The sequence below is a fragment of the Pongo pygmaeus genome, chromosome 6, assembly GCF_028885625.2.
Source record: "Pongo pygmaeus isolate AG05252 chromosome 6, NHGRI_mPonPyg2-v2.0_pri, whole genome shotgun sequence".
Lineage (NCBI taxonomy): Eukaryota > Metazoa > Chordata > Mammalia > Primates > Hominidae > Pongo > Pongo pygmaeus.
Genome location: NC_072379.2, coordinates 53,441,778 through 53,459,207, shown reverse-complemented (window position 1 = coordinate 53,459,207; position 17,430 = coordinate 53,441,778). Strand labels below are relative to the sequence as shown.

The window sequence follows — 17,430 nt, the reverse complement described above, 5'->3', positions numbered from 1 at the left end:
CTCATTCAGGGCTACAGAAGCTAATAAGGAATGAGTTAAGGTTGTTTTTTTTTTTTGAGACGGAATCTCGCTCTGTCGCCCAGGCTGGAGTGCAGTGGCACAATCTTGGCTCACCGCAACCTTCGCCTCCCGGGTTCAAGCCATTCTCCTGCCTCAGCCTCCAGAGTTGCTGGGACTACAGGTGCATGTTACCATGCCCGGCTAATTTTTTGTATTTTTACTAGAGATGGGGTTTCACTGTATTAGCCAGGATGGTCTTGATCTCCTGACCTGGTGATCTGCCCGCCTCGGCCTCCCAAAGTGCTGGGATTACAGGTGCCTGGCTGGAATGAGTTAAGATATGAAGCCAGTTCTGACTCCAAAGCCTGTACATTTCCTATCTCATCCTAGTATATATAATGCAACTCTATGGTCATGCAAGTAAGTATTTTAAAAATTTCTGAATGCTTGTCATTTAAATTCGGAAGCCTACAATAATGTATTTCACACTGTACGATTTAAGCGTGTTATTGCTGAGCAAAGAAAATTTAGCATAAAAAGGAATAGGGGAAACATTTTATATTCTGAGAAGCACAATAATGTGCATTAGATTTCAAGCAAAAACATTTTAAAGATAATTTGAAATTCAATTCAATAAGTATTTGAGGTTTATTTTGTGATGCACTGCAAAGAAAGAGTTGTGTAAAATTTCAGTCCCATAATTATCTGGTTAGAGACAGAGGTAAAAGTGGTGAAGATTTACCATTAATAAATGGAACTGGAAATAGGCAAATACCCACCATTTTCACATGTACGGCAGACTCCTGATTAGTCATTTCTTGGTTATCCAATCTTCTGGATTTTCCCAGGTGATGTCACAGCAAAAGAGAAAAAAAAAGTACACGTGACATACATAAATTTCAGGTTCTTCCTGTTATGCCAATAATATATTAAGGTCGTATTTTTGGTATGACTTGTTTTGTTTTTAAAAATGTTTATTTTATGTACAAAGAACTAACATGGTTTCTTTCATTGGGTGGATGCCTTGGATAATCCATTCAAGGAAGATCACTTAGTCCAACTCAATGAAACCTATGTCCTTCGAGTACTGACGGAAACACTGGTGGCACATATTGAGGCCGTGTTTCTAGATCAGACTATGCTGGTTTGGGCAGATGTGACAAGAGCGAGAACCCTGGCCCAACTTCCCTGGGTGGCTCCAGTAGGGCTGCTGGTGACCCATCTTGCTTTCGAGAGTGCAATGAGGCAAAAGGCTTTGTTATGATTTAACATAGCCTATATTTGACACATAAAGCATCTTTTTTTTTTCTAAGAAGCTCAGCAAGGGTTTTACTCTATCCAGCATAGTTTTGGATTAAACATTTTGTATGTAGAATCTGAAGCTCTCCTATAAGAACTTACATGGTATTAAGAAAATTGAATAAACAGTGAAAATGAAGTACATATTTGCAAAAAGCACTTTACTGCAAGAATATTTTATCAACACTTTCTCTACATGTAAGGATGAAGTCTGTGGGAAAATTATGCATTGCTACTACCGAATCAATATAGGAATATACAGACAGAACAAAGTAGGGGAAGACATAACACGAAAGTCCAATTTTTCCTTCAATTTTCTTATATTAAAATCTTTAATTTTTTTTTTTTTTTTGAGATGGAGTCTTGCTCTGTTGCCAGGCTGGAGTGCAGTGGCGTGATCTCGGCTCACTGCAACCTCCGACTCCCGAGTTCAAGTGATTCTCCTGCCTCAGCCTCCCAAGTAGCTGGGATCACAGGTGCATGCCACCATGCCTGGCTAATTTTTGTATTTTTAGTAGAGATGGGGTTTCACCATGTTGGCCAGGATGGTCTCGATCTCCTGATCTCATGATCCGCCCGCCTCTGCCTCCCAAAGTGCTGGGATTACAGGCATGAGCCACTGCGCCCAGCCTAAAATCTTTAATTTTTTAATATGATATGACTAAGACATGAGCTATATTTGAATCGAGCATTGTGTCTAGCACAAAATAGGTATGTGACAGTGTTTATCAACTGAATGAACCTTTTAGGGTCTGGGTGAAGTTTAAACATATCTGTTCATCAAACAAAAGGAACTAGTTTTTAAAACATCTCTCATCATTATTCTAAGGTTTTTTGTTGTTGCTGTGTTGGTAGTATAAATCTTAGGGAAAATTACTAAGCTATGTTTGTTCCATAATGACTTTACTTTTACTTTATTTCAGATAAGTAAAATTTTATAATTAAAGCACTATTTAAAAATGGCAACTCAGTTGAAAGGGAGAAAATATCTGACTTTTTCTTAAACTCTAGTAATATAAGTTGGACATTAGATCTGTGTTCTCTATAATTAAAAGGTGTTATAGCAGATATATCAAATTTTCTCAAATTCTAAAATTCAGTCCCTACCCCCTTCCACTTTAAGTCCATGAAATTACAAAATGTCTTTTTCTCCCTCTCTCAGAAAGCCTGCTAGTAAGTTGATAGTCTCATAATTGATGGCATCTTAGAATTGAGTAAATATGATTTCCAAATAGTAAGATGATAACTTGCAATTTTTCACATCTGAAAAAGAATGTATCTGCAGTATGAGTGTGTGTATATATATCGATATAAAGATGTGTATGTGTATATATCTTTGTACAGCTATACATACACACACATACACTATATAACTCATAAAACATTTGATCACCACCCTCAAAATATAATGGTAGTTTGGGGATTAGTAGTCTTTAGCTTAGGTGATTATAGTCAAGTTTAAGTAGACTTTCCTTGATCTAACTTTTTTCTGTCACAGTCATCCAGATTTTTAACAAACAAGATATTATAGAAGCCGCATGCAAGTCTATTTCTTCATTCATAGCAATCGAAGCCTAATTATTAAATGCTTACAGCTTTTCTTTGATGTTTAATATGTGAAAAGTGGTCTAGATTTCTCAAAGAGCACTATTTAAATAAAACTATCTCATTAGCTTGAAAAAAAGGAATAGTGTGGAGAGGGTGGAAAAGTACTGTAGAGTTTATAAAAATACCGCATAATCTGTGAAACATTTGAAAAGCCCAAGGGCAAACAATTCATGCAGTGAAGAATTAAACACATTTTAATATCTAGGAATCTAAGATCTTTTTGTTACACATTCAGGTAGTAGAAATCCTCTTTAGTCTCTACCTCTGAAGTATGGCTCTTTTTGGAACATACATTTTGAGTTTAAAGGGGAAAATAGTATAAGTTGGTAAAAGAATGATCATCTTTCTCATGGTCTCATCAAATAAAAACAAAGAGTGATAAGAAATTTGATGGCCAACTTTAGGACCTTTTTTGTTTTTTTGTTTTTTTTTGGTAAGTATACCAACAATTCATGAATACTATGCAAATTTCAACTGAAGATCTTTCATTCTTGCCAGTTCTCACTAGCAATCTGACCAGAATTTATCTTTGTTCAAAGATAATCGCACATAAAGTGATACCGCAGTCCTTAGACAAAAATTACTCTAAGGTCTTGTCATTTAAAAAGTGTAAAGACTCAGGTGTAAAATGTCAGCATTCTGGCACTATTCTAAGGAAGACACTGAAAATTAGGCCAGAGTATTTTTAAACCAATAGGCTTGTAAACCTATACCTGGTATATAAAGTTCTGGCTTACTTTGCCAATGGTCATCTGTTGCAGATGCTTCAAGAGAAGAGCTGCTGAAAAAAACACATCAAGTGTAGAAGACGTGTTCAAAAATAGAAAATACTGCCCTTGAACTATGAACTCTCTTCAAAGGAAGTTTTAACATTTTAAGTCTTCAGAGTCTTTAAATGTGAACTGGAAAATGTGGAAACTGGAAAATAATTACTTTGTGTGCTTTTTGTATGAGATTAAGGTCTCTACTATAGCAGAGTTCTTTACAAGGAATATGTAGGACAAGGCTAAAGACTGAAGCAAGAGGTAAGAACTTCACTTAACACAAACTTGGTAACTGAAAACTTTAGTTATCACAGTATTTCATTCTGATGATAGTTTACAAGTCAATTAACGAAAACTGATTGGTATGTCTACATAAAAAAAATTACCTGATTTAAAGCAAGTCTTAAAGTACCTGAATGTAAACTGATTACTTTTAAAGGTCTACTTGACTCTGTCTTACAGGAAAGTGAAAAAGATTAAATTCATGAATATAGCTTTAAAAATTGTGACTGCTTTAATTGTGATACTCGCAGAAACATGTAAACTACATTGATAAGGTAATAAAATTGTGAATGCTAAACTGTGTATTACTCACATAAGAAAAGGCATATATTACTATAACATGGACACAGTATCAGCAACAGTACCAAACATCCATGGTGAATCAATTTTTCCTATACTTTTTCAGTAACCTGTACTATTTGACTTTCTTAAGCTTGAGTTTTTTTTTTCATTTTTTTTTAAATGTTACTTTCTTAGGGTGATTAACACATGCAAAATCAAACTGTAAGTTCATCTTTTCTGTATGGTTGTAATAATTTGGGGGGGCATTTAAATAATTCTCCCTAATTAGATTTTCAACTCAGTGGTGGGGAAAAAGAAACACACACGCTGCAAAGTGAAACTTTCTTGATACAGGCATAAAACAAAAATGAAACTAAATAGCAAAGAGTGGGAGGGGTAGAAGAGATCTAGGAGGAAAGAGGAAAAAACAGATTTCAAAAGCTAGTTATTTAAAAATGGGCAATTTTAACCAATTTTCCCCAATGGTAAAGCAGCTACTGAGTCAGAATTTTGTGGATATTTATGCAAATAAACAGTTTCAATGTTTAGAATTGATTCCTCTATCCTTCCCACACTCACTGCTTCTAATATCTAATAGCATTTTTTCAAGATAAGTAAACCACACACATAGCACATGGAAACTAAGTAATTTATACTGACAACCCTTAAGACACTCTGAGTTCTTCTGTCCTTGAATTTGTCCTAGAACAGCATAGGTGACAAGCAATACCCAGAGATGCCGGGCTTGGATGCAGGCTGCCAATAAAAACTAAGCAAACTGCTTTAAGAAATGATCTGCAGCATGATCTAACTTCTCTGAGTTAAAGGAAAAAAAAAACTATAAAATGTACAGAATTCAATTATTTAAATATAACTCAGCCATAATATTCTAGGCTTTTACTGTAATATAAATTTTTGTATCTTAATTTTCAATATATAATTTGTTATAAATCAGTAATCTAGCTTTTATCAATTCATAAAACATACCAGTGATAATCCCATTCTATAAAATCCTGGGTAAAGCTCACATGCACAAAATAAAAATTGATAATCTTTATTACTACCCATAATAAACTGTTCCTAATCCTAGTAACACAAAGCTTGTGGCTGTCAGTAAAACTGAGTCACATAGCAACTGAATGAACAACAAAATTGAATCTTAGAGTGTTTCCCCTCAACCTGGAAAGAGCTTCTGAAGGTACTTTGTTTTTTCTCAACATCTACAAGTAAAACAAGAAGCTCTTAAAATTAGAACATACAAAATGTAATTTCTGAGACCTAAGACTCTTCAAAGTTTTGCACATTCATTTCTTCACAAATTATAAAGAAGTTTTGCATTATACTGGAACATTCTTTTATTTCCTAACTTTGTATTTCAAAATGCCCAAAATTTCAGTAAGTTATAGAATCAAATAAGAATCACATAAAGTTAGACAAGAGAAACTCATTTACATGAACCATACACACTTACCCTGAAGGTAATCAGACGAGCTACAACAGCAAAAGAAAATTCTTCCTGTCTGAGAAGTACTAATATAGCACAAGGTGCAACTGAGGGCGGTTCCAAAAGCCTTGACTAAGCCCTATGCAAAAACCTTGTGACGCACTGCTGCACAGTACTTTATATATGCTCTTGGTTACAGCCTCGCTAGCTCTGAGCTAGTCACAAGTCAATCTACATAACATTATCAATTGAAGTTATGTGATGATTAAAGAGAAGGTAAATCTGTACTATTAGAACTGGCAACTGGCTCTGGAAAGAAAAGAGGAACCTCTACACTAACACTTAAAAACATTCCCCTCCTCGTGGTTTGTCAGTGGTTTGTCAGTGTACTTCTGATATGTGAACTTTTTTGTATATTCTATTTTAATACAAAGTTAAAAAGATTAGGTTGCTGTTGCCAGGGCTGGAGGAGGAGGATGGGGAATTATTGCTCAACGGATAGAGTTTCAGTTTTAGAAGATGAAAAGAGTTCTGGAGTGGACAGTGGTTATGGTACTACAGCAGTGTAGATGTACTTAATGCCACCAAATGAAATGCTTAAAAATGGTTTAAATGGTACGATTTATATTATGTATATTTTACCACAATTAAAACAAAGATTAGCTCACTTAAAGTCCATAAGCAAAAAGACATGATATATGCAAATGTGGTCAAGACTGTTAATAGTCTTTATCAAAGGGCAGTGGGATTAAAGTAATTTTTATATTTTCCTGCACTTTTAATAAGACCAGCCATAAAATCTGAAAATAAAAATTAATTTCTATTTTTAAAAATTTTGGGAAAAAGTTCCTCCCTGTTAAAAATAAGAGCAGTCCAACTGTCATGAAGAAATTTTTTTTTTTTTTTTTAAAGAGAACTAGTCTTGCTTTTAACCTGAGTAGTAGGGTGGCAATGTGTCAGGACCTGATAGATAAGTTATGCCATGGGCTCTGGGAAACTTTATCATTAGGAACATGGCTACACTACACTTAAGTAAATAAATTTTTATTATTGGCTTTCTCTCTACTGTCCTCAGAGAAATCTAGTCGAGGTAATATTTCAGTAATCAAATTTTGTGAAGTATCGTTCTCTATTAAAAACAACATGAAAAAAATTTTAAATTGCTGTTAAAATTGGTGTTAAAAAACTATCCAGGCTGGGTGCGGTGGCTCATGCCTGTAATCCCTGCACTTTGGGAGGCCTAGGCGGGCGGGTCACCTGAGGTCAGGAGTTCGAGACCAACCTGGCCAACATGATGAAACCCCATCTCTACTAAAAATACAAAAAATTAGCTGGGCCTGGTGGCAGGCACGTGTAATCCCAGCTACTCGGGGCAGGAGAATCACTTGAACCCGGGAGGCGGAGGTTGCAGTGAGCCGAGATCGCGCCACTGCACTCCAGCCCAGGCAACAAGAGCAAAACTCTGTCTCAAAAAAAAAAAAAAAAAAAAAAAAAACACACCAAAAACCAAAAAACAAAACTATCCAAATTTGTATCTACCAAATGTGAAACCTTTGACACTGCTATCTTATTTTAATAAAATAATAAAATTCATAATGAAACACTCCTCTAAGAGGACAGCCTATTATCTCTAATCAGTAAGGAAGACTCAAGGGCCACAAAGGGCTCCATTTCTAAAATATTTCTGTATTATGTATGAAAATGATGACTTAAATGTCCTTTAATATTGCTATGGTTGACAATGGTAAGAATTTAAAACACATCACTTTGAAAGATGATTCACAGATCACTTTCAACAACCAAGAATATTGAAATGATAGTTCTACAATCTTTTTGGAGTGCAATTTAGAAATACTATTAAAAGCATTAGAAATATACATTCCCGTTGACACATCAATTTTGTGTCTAGAAATTTTTCCTAAAGAAATTAGGCAGTACACAAAACTTTAGCTGCCAGGATGTATACTGCAAATTTGTTTTATAATTCTGGGAAACTGGAAACAACCTAAATGGCCAGTATTTAAATGTTCACTAATACAGAAGGGGTGAATAAGCTGTGATATATACATAAAATATAAAATTATACTGCTCTTAAAAATGATTATTATGAATAGCTAAAATGTATTGTGTTTACTATGTGCCAGATGCCTCTAAGCACTTGACATTCCTTGTCTCATATAATACTTATAAACAACCCTAGAAGGTATGTGCTAGTATTATTCTCAATTTACTGGTGAGCAAATTAAGCCTTAAGTGGCAGAAATGGATTCAAACTCAGTTCTCTCTAACTTCAGAATCCATGTTTCAGATCACTGCGCAGTACTGCTCCATGAGCTGAGTATTTACAGACATATGGTCTACTATTGATTGAAAAGTTATAATATCTACAGCAAGAGTCCAATTTGAAGAGGAAAAATCTTTATACAAGTATAGGAAAGTTTAAAATAGAATACATAAGACAGTATTTGTAATGACATTAAGGGGCCATTTTTACAACCTGAGTTTTAGAAAATAAATGTGCTCCTTGGGAAATTTAAATAGCGTGTTAAAAACGTCATAGGAGTAGCACCCATCATGTCCATAATCAGAAAAGAAAGTTAAAAACCCAGTCAACATCATATAGTTGGATTGTTTGAAACAATGTTTCTAATGGAGACACAGAGGCAAGGAATCCAGCCAGCTTTGTCGGCTCCAAAACAAAACACTTACTGCATGAAAAGAAAGCTGGCTGATATCCTATCAAGAGGAGTGTTGGTCTCTAAGGGTAGGTGGTTTGGGCTCTGCTGGTGTGTGTGCCTGTCCTGCTAGTCTGATTCTAAGGAGAACAGAGAAGAGAGGGAATATGGATGTCGCTTCCTGTCCATAAGGAACTTCATCTTTTTAATTCTACCCAGTGTGTATGTGGTAGGAGTGGGGTGGGAGTGAGATAGTAGGACTGGTGGGGTGTCCCTGGAAGAGGGACTAACATGTATCAAGCACTTTCTCGCTTTTTCAAAGTCCCAGAAGCATGCGATGGCCCTTTATATACATTGTAATTGGTGTAATTTTAAGAGAAAAATAATACTTCCTCCCTTTTTATAGATAAAGAATCTGAAGTCAGGAGAAGTTAAGTCACTTACTACTTATGTGACTTAATGTACAAGAGTTGGGACACTTTTTTTTTTCTTTTTTTTTGAGACAGAGGTTCACTCCCGTTGCCCAGTCTGGAGTACAATGGCGCTATCTGGGCTCACCGCAACATCTGCCTTCCCAGGTTCAAGTGATTCTCCTGCCTCAGCCTTCCACAGTAGCTGGGATTACAGGCATGCACCACCATGCCTGGCTAATTTTGTATGGGACACATTTTGAACCAAACTATATCAGGCTGTCTCTGGGCAACACATAACATGAGAGGGCTTGAGAAGTCTATGAATGAGTAAGAATGTTTAAAAAATACGCCACAAGAAAGGAGTAAGGACACAAGCAAAGCACTGAATCAAAGACACTGAATTTTGTTTCTAATAGCTCTAGGGCACTTAAAAAAAATTTTTTTTTTTTTTTGAGAAGGGACAGAAAGGATATGGAAGTACGAAGTTGTAAAGACAGGTTCTTTAACTGCACAATGGACTTTCACCTCTGTACACAATAACTGGGCCCTGTTGCCTTGGAGTTTTATTTACTCACTGACATAGAAACAGAAATCACTCCTATCACTCCTAGAGGCAAACTCTGGATCTGAAATTCATATGCCAAAGAGCACAGCACTTGTGCAGAATTCACAAATGGAAGATTTTTTTCTTCCCCTTTTAACGCTGAAACTGGATGTCTTTCTCAATGGAAAAAGGGATATCCATTTGTATTTCTGAGTACCTAGTTAAGAGCTTTTTAGATAGTCAATTATTCAATCAACTTGAAAAACTAAAAATTATCACCTCGTATTTTGCCATCAAAAGATTTCTTAGAAATTCCAAATAATGAAAAAACAAAAAGCCCACAGAAAACCAAATATATGAATTTAAGCTTTAATAACTTATTATTTGTCTTTAACGTTGAGACAGGGAAGTAAACAAAGGCATTGCATTAATTAAAAGTTGCATGTAAAAGAAATCACATCATAATCCCGCATAAAACTTGTAGCAAGTATTGTTATTTCTCAACAATACAATCTAGACTTACCTACTAACTTATAGTTGGGCTACTATAATCCAATTACCTTTCCAACAAGGAATGTATTTTTAAACTTAAATTGGATGACACCCTAGGAAGTTATTCCAGACAAAACAATGAAGCCACCATATAAGGAAGACAATTTAGTAGAAGATGAGATGCAATAGTCTCTATACTGACTCTTGCGAAACTTGTTCTTGCTAATTGCTGCATGATGTAAATAGAAAGATGATTTTTTTAAACATGCAAAACATCAGTCTAGGTATGTGACTTCTCTTCAAATTTCCCTGAAGACAACAGTGAACTGACTTCAATATGACTATTCAAAATAGAACTGAAACAAGGTACTATAAATGTTTATATGAATATGGTTTAAAATGTTTAAGGAGCAGAAAACAGAGACGAAACAATCATTTATTATAGTTTTTGAAAATGAATGGCCAATGAAAATTTTCTTTTTTTTTTTTTGAGACGGAGTCTCACTCTGTCACCCAGACTGGAGTGCAGTGGCACGATCTCGGCTCACTGCAACCTCCGCCTCCCGAGTTCAAGCGATTCTTCTGCCTCAGCCTCCTGAGTAGCTGGGACTACAGGCATGCGCCACCACACCTGGCTAATTTTTGTATTTTTAGTAGAGATGGGGTTTCGCCATGTTGTCAGGCTGGTCTCGATCTCCTGACCTCATGATCCGCCTGCCTTGGCCTCCCAAAGTGCTGGGATTACAGGCGTGAGCCACTGCACCCGGCCCTCATTTGTTTTTTAATTAAAATTTTTTTAAAAAAAGAGACAGGGTCTCATTATGTTGCCCAGGCTGTAGCACGGTGGCTATTCACAGGCGTGACCCCACCACTGATCAGCTTAGGAGTTTGGACCTGCTCTGTTTCCAACCAGGGCTAGTTCACCCCTCCTCAGGCAACCTGGTGGTCCCCTGCTCCCAGGAGGTTCCTATATTGATGCCGAACTTAGTGCAGACACTTGATTGGCACAGCACACTAAAGCCTGGAACTCCTGGGCTCAAGTGATCCTTTCACCTCAACCTCCCAGGGACCACAGGCGCTAGGCCAGTATGCCCAGACTCATGTTTTTTATCATTTAAGACCACTGCAAAAACTTATCCTAGTAGATGACTGTGAGTGAGACTGATTGCAGCCTTATGAATTTACAGACATATGTATATGCAAACTGATGAGAACCTATGGTTCCCATCTCAATGTATTTCTTAAACTTTGCAAAAATCTAGGCCTGGGGCTGAGGCTCACATCTGTAATCCCAGCACCTTGGGAAGTCGAGGCAGAAAGATTGCTTGAGCCCAGGAGTTTGAGACCAGCCTGGGCAACATAGAGAGACCCTATGTTATCCACAAAAAATGTTAAAAAAGTAGCCAAGTGTGGTGAGGTAGCATGTGCCTGTAGCCCCAACTTCTCAGGAGGCTGAGGTGGAAGGATCACTTCAGCCCAGGAGGTAGAGGCTGCAGTGCAATCAAGCCACTGCACTTCAGCCTGTGTGACAGGGTGGAGGCTGTCTCAAAAAAAAAAAAATTGCAAAAATCTAGATCAAGTAATTTAATTTTCAAAAACTCAAGTAAAATTGTTGAACATGAACTATATCTTTTTTACTTTCTTACTTAAAAAGCATTAAATTCTGTTTTAAACTTTTAGCAGAAATGACATTGATGTTACAATAGGTAGGTCAGGTTCAAGAAAATAGGATGTAAGACAATAACATAAATGAAGGGGGTCTTTCCTCGCTCTCCTTTCAAATACCATATGTTTGAATATTTCAAGATGCTTAGCACCGACTTTTTTTTTTTTTTGGAGATGGAGTCTCGTTCTGTCGCCCAGGCTGGAGTGCAGTGGTGCAATCTTGGCTCACTGCAACCTCTGCTTTGCGGGTTCAAACAATTCTACTGCCTCAGCCTCTGGAGTAGCTGGGACCACAGGCACACCCTGCCACACCTGGCTTCTTTTTTTTTTTAAAGAGTCGGAATCTTGCTACGGGGTGTAGTAGGCTGGTCTTGAACTCCTATGCTCAAGCGATCCTCTCACCTCAGCCTCCCGAATGTTTTTATTTTATTATAGCTGAATCTCTATGATTGAGATGAAACAAGATGAAAAACTTTCTATTTTAATTTTGGACTCCTACATCTCACAACTGGTATTCCTGCCCTTAAAAAGAAACAAACAATATTGTTTAAGATCACTATTTTGTTATAAGTTATATTAAAAATGGCAAAAAGGTAATGCAATTTAAGCTTTTATTATTGGTGCACTATATCGAGTACATCTAAATGAGGAGTAAAAAGTTAAGATTTAACTTACTATCCTCCCTTCTTACTGTGCCACATAAACACATTAAGTAAATACTAAGGCAAGAGAACAATAAACAAAATTATTTTGAGATTTAAATACATGAATTAATAGTAACTAGTAGCAAAATTATCTGAAATCATATGAAGGATTGGCGGGTGATAACTTGAGTTGAATACTATGCATCAATTAAATAAATTTTTAAATAGTTATGATATCCATGTGCTATAATAGCATAAATACAATATAGTCATGAAAATATAAGTATAAATTTATAAACAAATTAAGTAAATAATCTTGATTTAAAACATTACAGAATGACTTCATTTGGGTAAAAAAACCATACTTAATTATATACATAGAAAAATAAAGGAAGTACACTTACTAAAATAGGGGTCTTTTAAGGTGGTGAAAATTATAGATTTCTTTTGCTCATCTAGAGTCACTTTTATATCAATGTGTATTATATGATATGAAAAGAATCAATACAAAATAAAATAGATAAATTATTTATTTATTTGAGACAGGGTCTCACTCTATCACCCAGACTGGAGTGCAGTGGTATGATCTTAGCTTACCAGCCTCAACCTTCTGGGGTCAAGTGTTCCTCCTGCCTCAGCCTCTTGAATAGCTGGAACTACAGGCATGCACCACCACACCTGGCTTGTGTGTGTGTGTGTGTGTGTGTGTGTGTGTGTGTGTGTGTGTCTTTTACTTTCTTACTTAAATAGGATTAAATTCTGTATGTAAATAAACTTCTAGAGGAAATGACATTTATGTTGCAATAGGTAGGTCAGGTTCAAGAAAACAGGATGTAAGATAGTACCATAAATGGAGTCTTCATTTATAGTATTGATATATTTGATTTGTGTGTGTGTGTTTTCTTTTCCTTTTTCTTTTTTTTTGATGTATTTGATTTTTAGTAGAGATGAGGTCCCCTTATTTTGCCCAGGCTGGTCTCTAACTCTTAGGCTCAAGTGATCCTCCTGCCTCCACCTCCCAAAGTGCTGGGATTACAGGTATGAGCCACCTTGCCCGGCCTGGTAAATAGTTTAAAATGAACAAATTCCTTATAAAAAGCTGGATCATAATTCAGGTACTCATGAGTCCAATTATTAAGACTTCTTTAAAGCTAGGTCACATGATTGGAAACCCATGAATGTAGACCTCATAAGTTAGTTTTCTGAAATCTATAGTGAATCACATAATCTATGCTTGCTATAAGTGTACTAGAGGGGATTAAAAAGTGAGTAAAACATATATGAAAGCTTTACTATCTATAATAACTTATGTTTCTTGTATAGTTTTAGCCAAATTAAATTTCAGTAGCTCAAAATTAAATAATTATATATGCAATGCCTCCAAGACCCCCTGGGTCACTTTAATCATCTCCAACGATTATGGCAGGCATTCAGGGGATCAGGACCTGTTTTCTACAGTGCTATGTGCTCAGGTTACAAATCGTTGCTCAAAATTTGGCATAATGCTGGATATCTCCCCATATCCCATCCTTTTAAACTTTAAGAAAGATGTACGACATCACTAAACGTTCTGCTATCTCCAAATCTGAGGGCTCAAATGGAATATTGTTTAGAGATAATTTTTTAATGCATTACATAATTAAACCTACTTTAAGAGAGTATCATGTCTAAAAGTAAGTTGAACAAAATTAGCTTTATTAACAGAAGGGAGAACATAGGACAATATTTATTGAATAACTACTATGTGGTAAGCACTGTTTACAACTTTATGTATATCATCTCTTTTTCAATCTTAATCCAGGAAGGCACTTAGAATAGTATACTGTTAGAATTCTCCAAAATATAATTATTTTAAAACATCAAGTGAAATAAAATACAAACACTAAGAACATATTCTTTATTAATTATTATTATTAGGCCTTACAGCAACATTGCCTGACAAAGTCAAAATACATTCTTAATATAATACCCTGAAGTAAACAAGGCATAAGAGTATTTAGGTGAATCATCCCCATTGTAGATAACTGGAAATTGAAGCTTAGAAAAGTTTAGTATCTTGTTCAAAGATAAACCATTAAAATGTGGCAGACCTGAGATTTGAACCAAGGACTTACCAATTACTAAACTTTCAAAGACCACCCCATTCCCTTATAAGATTGTCTTCTATTCAAGCCATAGATTCTATAACTTGTTAAAGGAAAAAGATACTGTATATCATTACTAAATAAGCCACCCACAAAGAATTACGGAACAAAAATTATGGAACACTAGAGTTTCCTATCTTACCAAAATTAGGAACATGTGACAAAATCTCTTTTATGTACATATTGTACACAAAATAGAATTTTTATTCTATTTATCTAGCTTAGAAAGACATCAAAATTTTAAAAATTGACGACAGACCGGGCGCAGTGGCTCTCGGCTGTAATCCCAGCACTTTGGGAGGCCGAGACAGGTGGATCACAAGGTCAGGAGATCGAGACCATCCTGGCTAACACGGTGAAACCCCGTCTCTACTAAAAATACAAAAAAATTAGCCAGGCATGGTGGCGGGCGCCTGTAGTCCCAGCTATTCGGGAGGCTGAGGTGGGAGAATAGTGTGAACCCAGGAGACGGAGCTTGCAGTGAGCCAAGATCGCACCACTGCACTCCAGCCTGGGCGACAGAGGGAGACTCTGTCTCAAAAAAAAAAAAAAAAAAAATTACATAAAAATTGGCAACAAATGTACACCTGTTTAAATTACCCAAACAGGGAAACTTTATCCAAAAGCTTCAGAGTACAAGAATCAAACTGAATGCTGACTGTGCTACTTAACTAGCTAGTTCCTAAGTGAGTTAACAGAAAATTAGGAAAGTAACTACAGCTAGGCTGTGTTTTAAGGATTAAATAAATGTGTAGAGTATACTCGGTCAAGGTAGACACCTCTAAATTTTAGTTTTTCCCTAGTTACAGAACGATAGCACAGTGCCAAATTAACCCAAATGGGAGTCAATTTTTAACTGCTTTCTAGTTCTAGTCCCAGTGAAGTCTCCTTTTTTCTTAAGCTGACTATAGTGAGTTTCTATTTTGCAACATTTTGCTATGCTGTATATAATGCTTGGGTTCTCAACTTTTTCCTGTCTCATCAAATTTTATCTAGCAACTTGTTCCCTTAGAACCCTAACCATTTGACACAGAAATCCAGATAGACTGAAAAACTGATCTTTTTCACTGGGGAAAGTCTGCGTAACTAATGATATCGGAGATAAGGCAAAGGAGAAGGCTGTGCCTTCTGACAAGGCAGTAGAGAAGACAGAATGGGGACAGGAAGGATCTTGCAGGCACTGGCTATCTACTTCCACCTAACTACAAGAAGGAACTTGGCAAACAAATGAAGCAACTCTTTAATGAACTGCTAAACTACTTTGTAATCTATTAGCACCTTGAAAATGAGGAAGATAAACAACATAATATGAAAAAAATGACAAAATGGCATTTAAGTCTATAATGGCAGAAGGTTGTCATACTTGGTTTAAATTGTATAGATTAATGGTTTAAGCAACTCTGAGAGTTAACATAAAAGTGCGTAACACAAGAAAGATAATTTGATATAGAATAGCAGTGTGTCACAATGGCCAGAGAAGTCTGCCACCTGCTGATGGAAAAACTGAATTGTATAGATTTCCCTACTGCTGTTTTTAAGGAGAGAAAAAAAACCTATCAGGTATGGTTTAATGACATTATATGTCAAGTTGTTAGGCTGAAGATATAAACTACAACCTCTAATTTAAAAGAGAATAAAGATTAAAATAGGATTTAAGATTCTTTATATATCTCTCTCTTTAATAACTCTAAATATGTGATGCCTGAACTATTTTTATTTTTATTTCTTATTTATTTATTTTTTTGAGACAGAGTCTCACTCTGTTGCCCAGGCTGGAGTGCAATGGTGCAATCTTGGCTCACTGCAATCTCTGCTTCCCGGGTTCAAGTGATTCTCCTGCCTCAGCCTCCTGAGTAGCAGGGATTAGAGGCGTCTGCCACCACGCCCAGATACTTTTTGTATTTTTAGTAGAGATGGGGTTTCACCATGTTGGTCAGGGTGGTCTTGAACTCCTGACTTTGTGATCCGCCCGCCTCGGCCTCCCAAAGTGCTAGGATTATAGGCGTGAGCCACCACGCCTGGCCAACTGAACTATTTTTAAAGCAAACAAAAGAGGTAAATACAGAAACTATTTAACATAAAATACACAGGAACATTCAAACTACTATGAACATTAAGGATAATCCAAAACACTGTGCAAAAAATATAAAGTCCTATAGATTTCACCTCTGCAATCCATCTCTTTTCTGTCTTCCTCTTTCTACTGCTCCCATAACAGTTTAATACTTCATTATCTTTAATACAGCTTATTTTAATTCCTGCTCCCCACCTCCAGATTCTAATAATATTAATTTAGTGTGTGCTCAGTTATCAGTTTAATTGTATCAAAACACATTCCAGATGGTATCACTTATTTTAAAAACCATTCCCAAAGCCTCTCTAGCAAATAAATTGCATATATCTTATACTAATAGAGATGTTCTACAATGTGGTCCCAACACACTCTAAAAAATCTTGTTGCTTTTAAAAAACCGATTTAAAAAATATATAAAAGCAATACATGCTCATGATATGTCAAACAATATAAAAAGTTAAAGGATGAAAAAGTTGAAGTCTCCCTTCCTGGTCTCATCCTCCCAAGTCCACTGTCATTAGTAAAACTAGAAACAGCTTCTAAAGTTGTTTGGTTTTTTTTTGTTTTTTTTTAAAATTTCCAATGACATAAGGATATACGTGTGTATTTCTTTTGGGAACACAACTGTTCTGCAACTTGCCTTTTCCCCTTGTCACCACTTCTTGAGCTTTTTAAAATGTTAACATAGCCCGGCACAGTGGCTCACACCTGTAATCCAAGCACTTTGGGAGGCTGAGGCAGGTGGATCACCCGAGGTCAGGAGTTCGAGACCAGCTTGGCCAACATGGTGAAACCTCGTCTCTACTAAAAATACAAAATTAGCCAGGCGTGGTAGCAGGTGCCTGTAATCCCAACTACTCAGGTGGCTGAGGCACGAGTATCACTTGAAGCTGGGAGACAGAGGTTGCAGTGAGCCGAGATCGCATCACTACACTCCAGCCTGGGCAAGAGAGACAGACTCGGTCTCAAAAAAAAAAAAAAAGTTAACTCATACTGATTTTTTTTTTCACAGCTGCCCAATATTTTATTACACAATTGCACCGTCATTCATTTAACCAATGTATACTGCCTTTAATAAAGTAAATGAAAGTACCTATTTT

At 36.3% G+C, this 17,430-nt stretch overlaps 1 protein-coding gene and 1 pseudogene across 6 annotated transcripts in view; both read right to left on the bottom strand.

Annotated features, from left to right (window-relative positions):
* NT5C3A (5'-nucleotidase, cytosolic IIIA) overlaps positions 1–17,430 on the bottom strand; it is a 48,862-nt gene that overhangs the window by 20,759 nt on the left and 10,673 nt on the right. The window contains exons 1-2 of one of the 6 annotated variants that reach the window (XM_054495866.2): positions 5,707–6,027; positions 780–834 (exon numbers count right to left, since the gene is read on the bottom strand). The exons of 2 other annotated variants lie outside the window; for them this stretch is intronic. In XM_054495866.2, the coding sequence (XP_054351841.1) occupies positions 780–815 (36 nt within the window). In that variant the 5' untranslated portion in view covers positions 816–834; positions 5,707–6,027. Of the gene's footprint in view, positions 1–779; positions 835–5,706; positions 6,028–17,430 lie in introns of those variants that run through there. 3 more of the 6 variants (XM_054495868.2, XM_054495869.2, XM_054495867.2) reach the window with 3 other exon arrangements.
* LOC129040933 (small ribosomal subunit protein uS14-like) lies at positions 860–1,645 on the bottom strand (annotated as a pseudogene).